Source organism: Lagopus muta, chromosome 14 (assembly GCF_023343835.1).
Source record: "Lagopus muta isolate bLagMut1 chromosome 14, bLagMut1 primary, whole genome shotgun sequence".
NCBI lineage: Eukaryota > Metazoa > Chordata > Aves > Galliformes > Phasianidae > Lagopus > Lagopus muta.
Window position 1 is genome coordinate 11,154,849 of NC_064446.1, and position 15,933 is coordinate 11,170,781.

At 42.0% G+C, this 15,933-nt stretch overlaps 1 protein-coding gene across 2 annotated transcripts; it reads left to right on the plus strand.

Moving 5' to 3' along the window:
* The first annotated feature begins 1,206 nt into the window (after window positions 1-1,206).
* On the plus strand, window positions 1,207-15,632 carry LOC125700437 (T-cell immunoglobulin and mucin domain-containing protein 4-like). Of its 2 annotated transcripts, XM_048961000.1 has the most exons (13): window positions 1,207-1,360; window positions 5,111-5,455; window positions 5,749-6,096; window positions 6,760-6,819; window positions 7,532-7,879; window positions 9,010-9,312; window positions 9,865-9,951; window positions 10,850-10,922; window positions 11,355-11,414; window positions 12,836-12,888; window positions 13,498-13,582; window positions 14,034-14,064; window positions 15,264-15,632. In XM_048961000.1, the coding sequence occupies exons 1-13, from the start codon at window positions 1,312-1,314 to the stop codon at window positions 15,267-15,269; spliced, it is 1,848 nt and encodes a 615-aa protein (XP_048816957.1). In that variant the 5' UTR covers window positions 1,207-1,311; the 3' UTR covers window positions 15,270-15,632. The 2 variants fall into 2 exon arrangements, with proteins under 2 accessions (XP_048816957.1, XP_048816959.1); XM_048961002.1 differs by lacking the exon at window positions 10,850-10,922.
* Window positions 15,633-15,933: the final 301 nt, after the last annotated feature.

The following is a 15,933-nucleotide window of genomic DNA, read 5'->3' on the forward strand; positions in this document are numbered from 1 at the left end:
TATTGCAGCATTGGATGGCTATCTGCTGGTGAAAGAAGAAAGGCATTCTGGCTTAGCTGCAATCTAGTCTACTGGGGATCTACTTCTTGCCATGAATAACATGGTGGTGTGATGGATGAGGATGTCAACAGGTCTGCAAACATAGGAATCATTCTCTCATGCTATGCTGGGAGTGGGGATGGTATCGAAAAGTTCATCTCTTTCCAACCTTCCTGTGCCACTCAAGATTTTGTAGACTTGTATCTCTTCCAGGCTGACTTGATATGGACCATTCACTTATTCCAACTGTGGAAGCTCTTCCTTTTTTTTTTCACCATTCTTTTTGGCCTTCCTCAAACTGTTCTTGGTTCTAATATATGCTTTTTTTTTTAAGTAGAGGGAACTAGAACTAATGATGGGATACAAAGTAGAACCTGTGTAGAGGTGTAATGATGTCTTCTGATTTGTTCTCTTTTCAATGAAAAGATAGCTTATTAATAGAGAATATGGAATTTAATAATAATTGCTAAAATATGCCTTCCCCTTTCCCCCCAACCCCCCAAGTGTTACCAAGCCTAGAGGTAATATTTTCATGGTACTGTGCCTGATGAGGCCTAAATCCCATATTGAGGGGTAGAGTCTGTTCAAAGCCCATCATTTTATTATTTGAACTTAGAATTGTTTTCTCCATTTGCACTGCATTACATTTACTTGCACAGAATTTTGTCTATCTACAATTTGCGTTTGCAATGAAGAAACAAGAAAAGTCAAAGCACAGCCTCAGCTGACAGTGATCAGTGTGGTGTCAGTCAATAAAAAAGGCTTTTTAAAGTATGTCAATGGCAAGAGGAAGTCTAAGGAAAATGCTGGACTGGTAGTTGATGCAGATCATCACCTAACAAGTAAGGATGAGGAAAATATGAAGCAGAAAAAAGACACAGAGGGGTCTTGAAGCAGAAAGCAGAATCAAGGGCAAAGAAGGGATTAGGAAATCTTAAGCACAGGTGAAGATTAAGCCACATGCTTAAGACTGTAAGAGCACAGAGTTTTTTCTGGCTGCTCAGTACCACGTAACAGTAATCAATCTTAAGAATTCACAGAAAGGAAAAAAAAGAAAAACCCACAACAATTTTGAACTGCGATGGTAATACCACGCTCTGTGTCTTGGAAAGGGAGAGGGACCTATCCGGAAAACAGAAGCAATTGCGGTATGTAAAATCTGGAAATGGAGAAACGAAACTTCAGTTGGGCTCACTCAGCATCTTTAATGGTAGCTATAAGGTCTGGTTTTCTCTCCTTCCGCTCACTGACCTTGGGTCGCCGTCAGCCAAAATGTCCCATTTTGTGTTGTTTCGCTGGATTGTGATGCAGACCTTTATAGGTGAGTCTTCGCCTGCTTGGCTGTGGGATTGCTCAGAGAACAAAAATTCTAATGGCAGCACTTGTTTTACCCATATATGTGTGCATCACAGGGAAAAAGGAGGTAACTGTATACAGAACTTCAAAAAATATTTTTAACTTGTAGAGTTAACTTACAGAGTTAGTTAACAACTCAAGATGTTATTATTTTAATTTTAAAAACGTATCTAGTTTCTTCTATCTATATGCTTTGTCAGTTTGCTCTGTCCCCCAAATTATCTAATTTATTTACTGCTGCTGAACATGTATTGCCAGCTTTGTTTCTCTGTCTGCATCTCCTCCACAACCCAAGGCAGACACAGCCCAAGCCACAGAATTGAAATATTGATTGCATAATGAACTTATATACATGATAAAGACAATATTTTCCTAAACACTGAGGACTGTCTGCTGCTTTGAACATTGTCACAGGAATCATAGAATCACTAAGGTTGGAAAAGAGCACTAAGATCATTTAGTCCAACCACGAAGAAAAGCACGGCTGGAGATTACTCTCCTTCTAAATGCAAATGTTGAGAGTTTGCCCATCTAAAATCTAAAAAGAAATAGCTGTAATTTCTGCATGCACATTTAGGCATCGGTGATGCAATTTCCAAATTGCTGAATGAATTAAACGAATCTCAGTGAATGAAGCTGAATGAATTGGCTCATGAAACATGTCTTCACCCACTTCCAGTGAGGCACGAGCTCCTAGTGAGAGCTGTGCTTGTAAATCACTCCAACATTTCAGGAAATGCTGCCTTAGATGATTAAATATTAAACCGACTGACCTCTACTAGGATGAAATATCCAAGATAATAATGACAGCAATTGCACTGTCCTTAATTCACTTTAAAAAGTAGTGGAAAGATTTTGGTAGGTGGTGGAATGCACTGAGGTGTCTGCTGTGCAAGTGGCGCAGTGATGTAGCCTGGGAATTCCATAATATTTTTGCTCTTCTGTCAGACTCAGCAGAAGAAACAGGAGGTCTCTTTCCTTGCCATACGTTCATCCTCAGCATAAATTGGAGGGACTGGTATCCATTTGCTCTTGTTTTCAAAAACTTTTTTTATGCAGAGCTACTGCAGGATGAGAATGACTTTTTGTTACTGCCTTCTCTTCAACCTAGCTCTGCACTGAGAAAGGCCTGTACTTTCAGGCTCAAGATTAAATATTTCTTTCTGGTGTACAAGATGTTTTCTTTGAAGCCTCATTACTGCAAAAGTTTTAAGGAGAAATAAAAAATAAAATTGATATGGAAAAGATATCAATTGTCTTATGTAAAAAAAAAAAAAAAGGAGAAGCTATCCTGAAACAGACCAAGGAAAAAACTTATTTTTTTCAGCCAGCTGTCTTGCGTGTTTTTGTCCATCCAATGGCCAGTCTACATAAGATAAAACCATTACAACAGCAATTACACTGCTTAATCTATCACTGAGGGTTGTTCCAAGAGAATCTGTACATAAATATGTGTATATACATACGATTTAAACAATTATGAATACCTTCCTGTCTTGGAGTAGATAATAAATATCTGGAGTGCATTTCTCTCTCACTTGGATTAAAGATTCAGAGTGACAAAGCTCACAGACTTCAGTGGGCTTCAGGCACAGCTGATGCTCAGAGTGCCTTGGGTCAAGACTGGTTGGCTGGGCAGGTCATTGCCATGGACAAAAACAACCTAGGGTGTCAGGATGGAACCGTGTCAGGAAATTCTTTCTTAATTTCAAAAGTATTTAAATTCAATCCTGTTTGCTATTTCTTCTGGAAAATGTGTCTGTGAAAGAGTCTGCAGCTGAGAAAGAAATTAAATGGTCCTTGCTAAGAGGTTCATTGTGTTGAAGAAAGATGGTTGTGGTATTGAAGCTTTCCCTGCTAACCTGCAGTGCAGGCAGATGTTAAGAACATTAGTGTCACATAAATTAAAAGAGGACTTGAAACTGCAAAAAAATATAACTTCCTAGCACCAGTACTTGTGGGAAACTGCCCTGCAGACATTCTGGTGCCTTGTGTCTTCCCTCTTCTTCATTTCTTTCTTTCTTTCTTTTTTTTTTTTTTTTTTTTAAATAAGCAGAGACTCGAGCTTATCAAAAAGAGAAGAGCAGGCAGAATTTCATTTGTTAAAGAGTTGCTTAATGAAGCTACTTATGCATTGTACAAGACTGGGATGAAACAAGAGTAGAAGATATGTCCGTTCATCCTCAAACTGCAGTGATGTCACCTGCAGGAATAGTTCAAGCTGGTCTTGGTTTTACATACATCATTGTTGGGGTTGATTTGAAAATATATGTTAAACTGCTCCAGTGGCTTACCTCATGGTTCTCTACTTTCAAGGCCTATCAGATGAATTATTTTGTTCTCTTGTCACCAAAAGAGTCTGTTTTCTCTGCTCTGCTGTAACAAGACAAATGAACTTACTTGTTTCCAAGCAGTAAAACAAGCAGCCATTTTGCAAAGCTTTATGCTGTAGTCAGAAATTCTCTCTTTTTTTCCCTTCTTTTTTTCCAAATTCTTCATTTGTTTCACTGCTGAAACTTCTGCCCTTCATGCCATACTGCATGTTGTTTTTGTCTGCTCCTACTCTTTTAGCATTTGGAGCAGTGGAAACCTGAACCAGTCAACTTATCTTGCCAATGGGATAAGCAATAATGAAGCTGAAATGTCATCCGAATAACAAGTCATGGGGCAGCCTGCCACAGACTAAAGGCTCACCTGGGGAATAGTCCATTAAAGAAAAAACAAGAGAGACATGGACACAATTGGCAGCATCTCTGTTTGCTATCTGGGAGTCACGCCAAAAAGAAAAGACATTTAAACAGCTGGCAGAATAGAAATGTTTGGCAAACCAGTGTCAGAGCTGGTGATAACAGCAGCACTTCTCTAAGTCCTCTTTGGGGTAAGGAAACAGACCATAAGTTATCAGATCTGTGGGGTGATCCTCTTGCTGCAGCAGAGGACCAGATCTGGATGCTCCCCACGTCCCTCAGTTCTTTCTCTACTGTATGTAAATGATAACATGGGGAAAAGTCAGCAAGGCAGGAGGAGCAACAAAGACAGAATGAACGTAAACCATAGGAGATTTATCACCATATGTAAACTTTTATTTTAGTGTAGTGTCTCTCATGAGAAAGAAATACCTTGCAGGGCAATCTGGAAATTACATGGAAAGTTAAGAGGGAATAATAACAAAGGTTCAAACCAGATGCTAAGGTGGGTACTGGCTGTAAACCCAAAGAAGAGCTGGTCATCAGGAGCAAAAACACAATTAAAATCTGCATCTGTTGTTTTTAACACTGGTTTAACAATAGCTGTTAAAGCTGCTGTGAACACAGGTCTGCAGGTAACTGAGAGTTGGTAGGGTTTGCTCAGGGACTGAGAGAGCTTAATAACAACAGATTCCCATAGGCAGATCACACCACTCTGCCAACTTAATTAGGACCTAATTTCATGCAAGAGTAGGTAATTTGGCCCCTACTATTGAGTCTGTCACGGAAAGGCAGCCGTGACAGAACTTTTTGTTCAAAGGAGGTGATAGTGAACTGAGAACACCGGTTGAGTTTCAAACCAGGTTTCTGAACAACTTTCAAAGAATCTCTGAGAACAGGCAGTGGGATGGGAGCCTAAGTCCCAAATTGCATTTGCACACATGCTATTTGTGTTTGGGTCATCAGCAACAGTCTTGAGCTTTTGTCACCATGCACACATTTACTCTCAGTTCTTTGTTCCTTAACAGCGCACACCGCATCAGAAACTGTTGTTCGAGGAATGATGGGACAACCTGTCACACTGCCTTGCTCCTACCGGGTGGCACGAGTGAAGGACATCTCTGACATGTGCTGGGGCAGAGGCCCGTGCCCAAACTCCAAGTGTAACAACAAACTTCTGCACACCACTGGGAACAGGGTGACGTTCAGAACATCGCAGCGGTACAACCTGCAGGGCTACGTTTCCTACGGAGATGTGTCTCTGACAATTCAGGAGCTGAAGGCAGAAGATGCGGGCACATACTGCTGCCGCGTGGAGATCCCGGGCTGGTTCAATGACATCAAGCAGAACATTCAGCTGGTGGTGCTTAGAGGTGAGTTCTGGGGTCTTCTCTGGACTTTTGAGCCATAAAAGATTCTGGTTGTTTCTGTGTGTGTGTGAAGGAGTAACTTCTTGCAGCCTAGAAAGAAATCAAACCCACAAATCTGGGCTTTGCTCTTCCTCAGGCTTGGTTTCTGCTAATTAGGCAGTAAATTTAAACAGCAACTCTCCTTACTTAAGTCACAGTATTTAAGTAGGTAGATGATTTTTGGTAAATTATCATTTGGCTTGCCTCAAAGAATGCTCTGATTGAGCTTAACTCTTGGTTACAATCTTTCTATACAGCAACCTCAGTGAAGAAAAAACCTAAGAAAAATGGTTCCAAATCCACAAAACGTCTCAGAAAAACAACTTTTGCACCCCAAACAACCTCTGATCTTCAAGGAACAGAGCAGACTGCTGTCTTCCTGGCAACCGCTGTCCCCCCAGCAGCTTCTGCAACCACTGAGTCTCCGAGAGTAACAACTGCTTTTTTCCCCCCAATATTTGATCAGACAGCAAGTGGCACTTCTCTAGAAAAAGTGGGGTCAACCAGTGCTCTTCCAGATTTTTCAGCCAGTTTTCAAGCAGTTGATGTGAGGACTGACGGTGATGGCATCTCCTACTCGACAGAGTTAATCCTTCTTCCTGAAGGTACCAGAGTAACCAGCACCAATTCTTTACTTGTCTGTGTAACAGAGATAGTGTGTGTTAGCCCAAATCAGGCATCAAAAAGATTCTCAGGGACAGATAACTAACTGTAGCTTGAAAGGTTTATCTGAAACATTTGAATATGCATATAGGTAGTATGTTTTAGAATCACAGAATCATAACAGTTGGAAGAGATTCTAAAGGACCATCTGATCTGCCTCCCCTGCAATGAACAGGGACACCTACAGCTCCATCAGTGCTCAGAGCCCCTCCAGCCTGACCTTGGCTGTCTGCAGGGATGGGGCACCACCACCTCTCTCACATGGCAACCTGTGCGAGTGTCTCACTGCCCTTATCAAAATGGACGTGCAAGTCAGATGTTGTGGCTGGTGCCACAGCAGAGAGAATGATTAGAATAGGTGACTGAGCCTGTCTTCAGAGGAATGTTAACAGGCTGAAGAAATAAGGTGATAGAAAGGGTGGATGGTGCCCTATTTTCATTTGGTGGAGGTGCACTGTTAGCCATGTCCAGACAGAACCTCGTCTGTTTTTGTTAGTTAATTTCTCACAAGTGTTTGCCAGACAGATTGGGTTAGCTGGGTGTTTGGTCCCTGCTGAGCAGGCTCTAATTTAAGTTTCTCTTCTGCCTTTGCCTGATTTCCCCAGCAACAACCCTGCGAGAGCCAACCATACTTCAGACACCGAAGTCAACCCTCGGTCCTTCAGGTACGGGGAGGAGGCACCAATAGTTGCTCCACCAAGTGGGCTGTGGTTCGCTGCCAGAAAGTCTAATTTTGACCTATGGGACATGTGTGCCAGAGTGAGATATGCACTTTGTGTACTTGTGTATTTGGGGGTATTCCTGCTAAACTGCTCTTCCTTCCTTTTTATTTTTGGGAAGAGTAGTGGGGAGAGAAATTGAAAAAAATGAGGGAGGAATGGGCGTTGGGAAAAAAAGGATGAAGGCAAAATGAAAATGCATGTCTCGAGAGAGGGCATGGGATGGGAGCTGAATTCCCAAATTCCATTTGCGCAGCTTTTATCTGTGCTTAGGCCATCCACAACAGACCTCTGCTTCTGTCATCACACATTTGGACACATTTGGTCACATAACCCAAGTGTGTGGCTCCTAAAAGTCAATGCAGAATCAAAAAGCTTTATGGATGATGTGCCTTGTGAGCAGCCCACAGCAGTTGGCTGGGGCTCAAGAACGGAGCCCTCCAGCAGCGGCAAGGAGCCAACATCCGTGAACTCCTGGCTGTTGCCCACCCTGCCCTGGGCCATAAGCTGCCATAGGCTGCAAGGAAGTCCCTTGGGTCACAGCAGTGAGCTCTGCAGGCTGTGCTGCTTCTTTTCCTGCCACATTGTGTTGCACAGGCAAAGACCTGAAGCTGAGGCTGCCAAAATTTCTCATTCCTGTCCCTTTGTTCTTCCTCAGCAATGAACACCGCATCAGAGACTGTTGTTCGAGGAATGATGGGACAACCTGTCACACTGCCTTGCTCCTACCGGGTGGCACGAGTGAAGGACATCTCTGACATGTGCTGGGGCAGAGGCCCGTGCCCAAACTCCAAGTGTAACAACAAACTTCTGCACACCACTGGGAACAGGGTGACGTTCAGAACATCGCAGCGGTACAACCTGCAGGGCTACGTTTCCTACGGAGATGTGTCTCTGACAATTCAGGAGCTGAAGGCAGAAGATGCGGGCACATACTGCTGCCGCGTGGAGATCCCGGGCTGGTTCAATGACATCAAGCAGAACATTCAGCTGGTGGTGCTCAGAGGTGAGTTCTGGGGTTTTATACACCGGTGGAGAAACCCAACACTGCAGGAGAGGTGAAAACCCAGTTGTGTCTGTCTGGCTGTTTGGTTTTGATAGAAGGTGTTTTTATCGATGCAAGCAGTTTTCATTGGAGGGCTGAAACCAGTTGCCCATTTGAATCAAAGTCATTGAGCACCTCTGATGAGAAAATCATTACTTGAATTATCTTTCCTTTCGAATGAAATGTTTAATTTTTCATTTCACAACTATATTTGTGGATTTAAATGAAGTTGGAATCATCACAAGAACTCTTGGAATTGGAATTAAATCCAATTTTTCATTTGGTATTCATCGAATACTAAAGGCTGGTTTGATTTTACTAATTTTACCCAGGTACAGAAATTTTGTCTTAGGTTTTCAAATTACTTTTCCCTTATTTGACCAAGCTGCATGTTAAAAATAAAGATATTGCAAAGCCAAGAAGAGGCTGAAAAGCATTGCGAAGCACAGGGAAAAGATGGTAGCCACCAGCCTTACTGCAGAAAGAGCAATTATTCTTCTGTCTTTAGAGGAGGTTGTTCTGGAGTGCAATTGATGCTGGTGTACACAGAGCTCTAGATATGCCTGTTGTAAGCAATGTATCGGGAGAGTGAGGCAAAAATGCTGCAATCGCATGGCTATCTCCTAGTCTGAAGGCAAAAGTTCTTAAAAAATAAAGGACTGGTTGAAAGAACTGATGAGAAACTTGTGGCTGAAAATCAAACTTTTTATCTAGAATGACTGAGGGTCTCAGTGTCTTTACTTTTAGGAGGACATTGGAGAGCAATAATGTTCTGCACATTTAGGAGATTTGCAATTCAAGGTTCCAGTCCTTCCATTCTGTGAAAGGGCCAGAGAGGGAATGTTTGAAACCTGCAAAAAATAAAAATAAAATAAAAAATCAAACCCAGAGCACTGGGAATTGCTCACCTGAGGCTTGTTTTCTGCTGATTAGACAACTATTCAAAAGAATTCTTTCACCTTCAATCACAATTTTCAATCACAATGATCACATTAATGGATCATTTTCATTAATTAGGTTAACTGACTTTCCTCAAGGTGAGTTGTGAATGCTGAGATCCACCTTTTCTTTTGGTTAATTTTTCCACACAGCACCTCCAGTGATGACAACCATGGGAAGACCTCCCACTTCCTCCAACCATTTTGGAACAACAACTTTTGCTGCCCAAGAAACTCCTGATCTTCAAGCAACCACATGGGCTGCTGTCCCCTCAGCAGGGCCTACAACCACCTGGTCACCCCCAACTTTTGATAAGACAACAAGTGATAACTTTCTGGAACAAGTGGTGACTACCAGTGCTCCCCCAGATTTTTCAACCGATTTCCAAACAAGTGATGCGTGGACTGAAGGTGAAAGTGTGTTCTGCTCAACACAGCCGGTCTCTCCTCCCAGAGGTACAAAAATAACCAACAAAAATGCTTTCTTTTGTCTGTGTAACAGAGATTTTTCATGTTAAGATGACTCAGGCATCATAGCAACTTTCCAAAGACAAATAATTAATTGTAGCTTGGAAGGTTTCTCTGAGATGCTTATGGGTATGCCTGTAGATATTATGTTCAAGGAAATGGAGGTCACATGTTGTGACTGATGCCAAACCATGGAGAATGGTCAAGAGAACAAGGGATTGTCTTTTCCTTTAGAGCAGTTTTAGCAGGCTGGAAAAATTAGGTGATAGAAACCCCATCAAGTACAATAGAAATAAATGCAAAATTTACACCTGGGTTGGGAGACTCACTGATGCCTGCACTACTCCATTTCTTTATTTGGGAAAGCCTGTTGAAATGCTCCACTGAAAAGGTCTTTTACTCAGATTAGCTGCAGACGTGAGAATGGTGGTTCAGTTTTGTCTCTTAGCAGATGCAGAACTGCAAGAGCAATTCTGAACACCATACGAATAACCCCCTAAGCAGTGATCTTTATGAGCAGTGGCTTTTATTTTGTTTCAGTGACTTCTGAATTCCCAAGTATACTTTTGACTGCAGATGGAACTGAAGAGGCCACTTTTCTCTGGACAGATGATGTGCCAACTGTAGGTGAGCACAATAACACTGGAAGGTCAGATGTTGCATGTTCAGAGAAATGATGAAGCTGTCATAAACAGAAGTATTGACTGTTCTTAAGAGTGTACCAAACATTTACCAATAGCTATTTGTTGCATGTGTCAGTGAGGAGGGTTTGAGGTACACAGAGTAGTTGTCTGAAATAAGGATGAAACAACAGGAAACAGCATGTTTTCAAGGCCTCCAAAGGAAGCAGGGTTTGAGTCACTTGAGTCTTGGGTCTGAAGTAAAAACTTCTCTTTGTCACCATCCAAACTAAATTGTCAGATATCTCACCTGTCATTATTGTGAATCCACTGAGCTTTCTGTTTCAAACACTCCCTGAATGTCATCACTGAACAGATTCTGCCAGATGTGGCTGCAGGCTCAGCTCTCCCATGCCCATTGTGTGCTCCTGGTGATGATGGAAAGCAGCAGGCAATTACCACAACCTTCAAGAGAAAAGGAGCTGGGGTACAAAATCATGACAGACCTGAGAAATGAACAAACTCTCATGAAGTTTGCACTTCATGGCTGCTAGTCAAGTACAAACAAAAACCAGACCGTTGTTCAGGTGTCAGAACGTGTCCATCAGACACCTGGAAGTGATGACTTTAGAAATGGAAAACTAAAATTCAAGGATGGTGTCATATCTGGCTGTTAGGAGAGGCCACTGCTCACACAGTATTTGGGTTTTTGCAGATCTCCTTTTGACAGGTCTAGAGACTTGCAGCAGAAACAGTTTAGGAAACCATTCCTTGAATGCCCGTGGAGGCTCATGAAAGAGGCTTAACTGATCTCTTGAGCATATGTGAGCATTTCTTGCACTACTCTGCTTCTCATCTTTTTTATATAATTCTGGATAATGCACATGTTCTGTTGTTGTAAATAGGAAGTCTTGGTAAGAGGCTTACCTCTGGGATTCAGGAGGAAACCGTGGGCTGGAAAGAGCTGTCACTAAATGAGTAAGAGCAGGCAATGTACCATGCTATGTGAATCATGCAAGCTCCCACCCCTGCAAAAACTTGTCATGCTATTTCCAACAATAAAACTGCCACGTGTCTGCAAATGCTGCAGCATAGTTAAACACAGTATCTTAATTAAAAACAACAACAACAACAAAAAAACAACAAAAACATGTTCTTGCATGGGTATCATTTTACTGTAATGTTTCAGAGGTATTGAGAATCTACCTGAGAATTGAAAACAAGGTGGATGGTGCCCAGTTTGTGTTCGGTGAAGCTGTGCTATAAGCCAAGTCCAGACAGAACCTCGTCTGTTTTTGTTAGTTAATTTCTCACAAGCGTTTGCCAGACAGATTGGGTTAGCTGGGTGTTTGGTTCCTGCTGAGCAGGCTCTCATTTAGTTTCTCTTCTGTCTTTGCCTGATTTCCCCAGCAACAGTCCTGCCAGAGCCAAACACATTTCAAACACCGAAGTCAACCCTCGGTCCTTCAGGTACGGGGAGGAGGCACCAATAGTTGCTCCACCAAGCAGGTTGTGGTTCGCTGCCAGAAAGTCTAATTTTGACCTATGGGACATGTGTGCCAGAGTGAGATATCCTGTATTTGTTACTCACCAGAATCTACTTTCTACTCAAACGGAAATTTCTGTTGCTAAAATTGCATGCATGTGAGCTACCTGTGTCCTGTCCATGTCTTTGATAACATTCAAACACGTGCTTTGGTAGATGGAAACAAAGCAGCTCAGCTGTCATAGGTAAGCTGATCTGAACTGAGATATCTGGGGGAGATAGGAGAGTTATCTACTGGAGGAAAAGAAAAAAACCATGCAAATTTGTTCTAGTGGGGTTACTTGTGACTGCCTGATCAGCCCCGCTGCCGGGTGACATTCTGTGAGCCTCATGCATGCAGTGTTTCCTTCAGCTGTGGTTTGGGACACTATAAGTGTGCTACATGTACGTGCCCTGTCAAGTGACTCATCTGGTCCCCAGTGCATTTGCTAATACAGAGGCCCCATGGTTGTTCCCTTGTCAGACCCTTGGAAGCACTTCTCATCAGAGTCTTTCTATACATTAGGGTATGACCCAATGCACAGAACCTCTCCTGTCCTGAGATAAGCTGCTGCTTCAGTTTGCTTAGCTAAGTCACTCTTCTGTCTTTGGGATGCTGATCAGCATTGGTGCCTCCTATGAGGGATCAAGAGCTTCAAATACTTAAATACTTCAGTATTTTATAGCATGAGATCATGATGAGCACAGGCCATGTTCAGGTTAATTTTTCGGTGGCTTTAAGTTCACCAGCCAAAATCAAGATAGTAGGATCAGAGGACAGCAGCCTATAAGTTTGCTGCAAGATTTCTTGAGCATTCATTTAGTTCATTCCTAATGCCCAAGGCTAAGAAAACCAGAACAACTGAATTATTTTTAATAAGCTAAGATTAAAAAAAAAGAGAAAGAAAGAAAGGAGACACACCAAAGCATCATCTTGATAGAGCTACCTTAGATCTGTGGTAAGTTATCTTAATGTTAAGGTATTTCCTGTGGTTTCCAGCTAAAGCAACCACACATAGCTCTGACCACAAATAAGCAGAGGCAGCTCCTCCAGTTAAACTTGTGCCTTGCTAACTACCTGTGCTCTCTGCTATATTTTGTCATGCTTATGGAAGTAAAAATTCTCTTGCGAGAGACAAATTTCTTCCGTCCTGCTTCATAGGCTGTCCCTTGGAAGCCTCTTATTTCCTTGATGAAGGCTGACACTTCCTGATGGTTGCCTGTATACAGTTTGTGGCTGAAAGAGATTGTAAACTTCTGGTTTTGAGGTGCTACGTTTCTCTTACTTGGGGCCAGACTTCGCACAGTAGCCCTCCCACCCTCAGAGGACTGTGCCATTGATAACTTATTTCTCTTCTGTTTCCAGGGACTACACTGAGTTCAGCCAGCAATACAGAGAAAGCTGGGATGAAACTTTCTGTAAGTTTCACGAGTGTTTGACTAACAAGAAGCCAGGCCAGCAGGATGGGCTGGTGATTTTTCAATGCGTTGATGCCATACAGATGATCTTTGCAAAACAGTAGCCTGGACTTTTGTGCAGAAGCTCAGGAATCACCTATTCACCTTCTGCTGATCCTGTGGGTTGTGTTAAAACCTGCAGCAATCCCATCTGGTTCGGGCACTTCAAAAAATTCCTCATCCCTCCAACACCTTTGCATGAGGTGCTGTCCTCTGGGTGAGAGCAGGCAAGAGGCCCCTTCAGGAGGTTGTTGCATTTCCCTGTCTCTAGCTTAGAGAAAGATGAAGGTGACTAAGCTCCTATAGACTTACTGAGTTCATGTTTAATGGGATGCATTTAGGCTTAAATGCTTCAGAGCATTCAGAGTTTATTAAATATTTAACAGGCAGTTCATGCTGTTTATCATGATCAACCAGATGTGTCTTCTTCTGGCAAGCTGAGCAGAGTGTTGCAAACTCAGCCTCATGCAGATATTACAGAGCTCTTAGCCTGGAGCTCACTTCTGCATGGATACCTCTGACGCAGAAATGCTTTCAAAGACTTCTTAACTTTTTTCTTCTCTTTTCCAGTTTCGCATCTCCACCATTCTCACCATATCTCTCATAGGGATATCCATTATTTTAATGTTGATACTCTTATCGTTACTTTGGAAGCGTAAGTACCACTTAAGCACTTTAATTTTTTAATGTTTCCAATGGTGGCCTAATGCAGATATCCTTCTGTATCTCTGATGAATCCTCTGGTAGATCTGCCATGGACTGTGTAACAGCACTCAGTTCATTTTATGGAGCTGCTGTCCATAGCCCAGGACTGTGTCACCATGGGGATGAGGTAGGGATGCAACGGGAGGAAACCTGTGCAAAGAACCCATCGCTTGTCAAGTTCTGATTCTCACTGAGGGCTCTTATTCTTAGTAATGTGGTCCTATAGTTCCTTGGAATTGCTCCTGGTGAACACTGATGTAGCTTAGAAAGAGATCCTTTCTTTCCTGCTTAGCTCACAGAAATGTTGCAGCTTGGTGTCTTTGCTTCTGAACTCATTTGACTGATTTGATAGAATGGTAGACTTCTTTTTTGTCATTGTAACAATATGATTTTGCTTCTAGGAAGATACACAAGGAAATTTATTATGAAAAGGTAATCCATTTTATAATTTTCTATTAAAAGTTCCAACATATTTTTTCTAGAAACAGAAATTATTTGCCACTAATTGTAACAGGTACAGTACTGGTCTGTGAGGCTGATAATGTAAATTTTCAGACAACTTCACCCCAGAAAATCAAACAGTGGTTCCTAGAAACTTCCCATATGTAGTAATGAACAGATACCCAGAGCACTGGGGAAGGTTAGCAGCTGACACTGGGACACAGTGACCCCACCTTAAGAAAATTCCTTGCCTGCATTATTCTTTGACCAAATGGAATCATAGAATGGTATGGGGAGGGGCCTTAACGATCATCCCTGCCACAGACAGGGTAAATCCTAGTGCATGAGCCTGGTGAGGCTGGTTTAAATCAAGCAAGATGTAAACAGTGGGAAAAAAAGGAGGGTTTTTTTTTTTTTTCCTCATTTGCTCATCTTGGCTTAGAAAGGGATCAGAGATTTACAAACAGTCCTCCATGAAGTAGCAGTCCATTCCAATAGACAAATATATATATATATATATATATAAATATATATATTTATATATATATATATAAATGTAGGGCCCAGGAGGGGCACAGTGCAGCAGCATTGCAAACCAAACCTTCCACCAGTGGGTAAATCTTGCAGCCCTCATGGGGTCATTACACCCGGTCACATCCTCCTTGAGTCACACAGAAGTATAGCAGGTGACCACTGAGGTAATCACTTTGAAACAGATGTGGAATATTTAGGTATGATGAATCACCCAGGGCACATATTCCTAATAAGCTCATGTCTTCTGGCTTGACTTGAACACAGGACTTTTTCTAACCAAATAGGGCTGTCCATTGGAGTATCACCCTTTGCCAGTACCAATACTTTTTAAATAGTAGATTGTCTCCCAGTGCATACTACACTAAGATGTGAGGGCTGGGGGCCAAGCAAAGGCTCCTTTCTGAACCCCACAGTGTTTATCTGGCAGCTGTCACTATAAGATCTGAGCAGGCCTTTCCTAATTGTTAGAATGATGCGTGCAAGGTAAATACTTCATAGTGTAAATAAGTAGACCTTTTGCCATTGAAATCAATGGACTCAGTAGCTTCTGGTCTCTGTTTCAAGGGGAATGTGCCAACGTTGCAAATAAGAAAGGTTGCTCTAAAGCATCAAAGTACTTTTGCCCCATACATACTGATCTGTGCTTATCACTATAGCCTTAGACCAGCTGAAGACCTTGAAAAAGTTTTCAGTGGCTCTGAAGGAGAAAACAACCTTTTTGTTCTGTGAAGAGCTCCTGCATCATCAGTGGATGGCCTGGAATAAAGCACAGCTGCACTGCAAATAGAAAGGACCTGTTTCAAGCTGCATCGAGAGACATTTGTGAGCCCTTAAAATATCAGTGGGTGTAAACCAAAGGCCAAAGCTTCAACTATGAAAATTTAAAATCTTTGTGCAAATTTTGCCATCTCACCTTTAAAGCGCACTGTATAAAGAAGCTTCTTTTAGAGTATGCATTATTCAGTAGCATTTCTGGGATCTGTGTTCTTGTTAATACCAAATTAAATGTTTTTCTCTGAGTTTTACTAATGCTTTTCCTTGAATACAACTCAGACTTTGGGGAACAGAAGAAATATCAGTGAATGCTTCTTAACTTTGAAGTGCAAAGAAATATACAAACCAGCAAATACAAAGTTTCTTATTGCTTTTATATAATCAAGGGAAAAATTAAGCCACAGGAATGCCTTAAGAATAAATAAAGATGTAGATCACTTCAGGGGTTCCAGTGCTGCCCTTGATTCAGCATGTTCGAGTGACCCTTGGAGGCTATGCTAATAAACTTTGTAATCTACCACTAGAAATTGCATTTTTTATGCCACGTCCTAG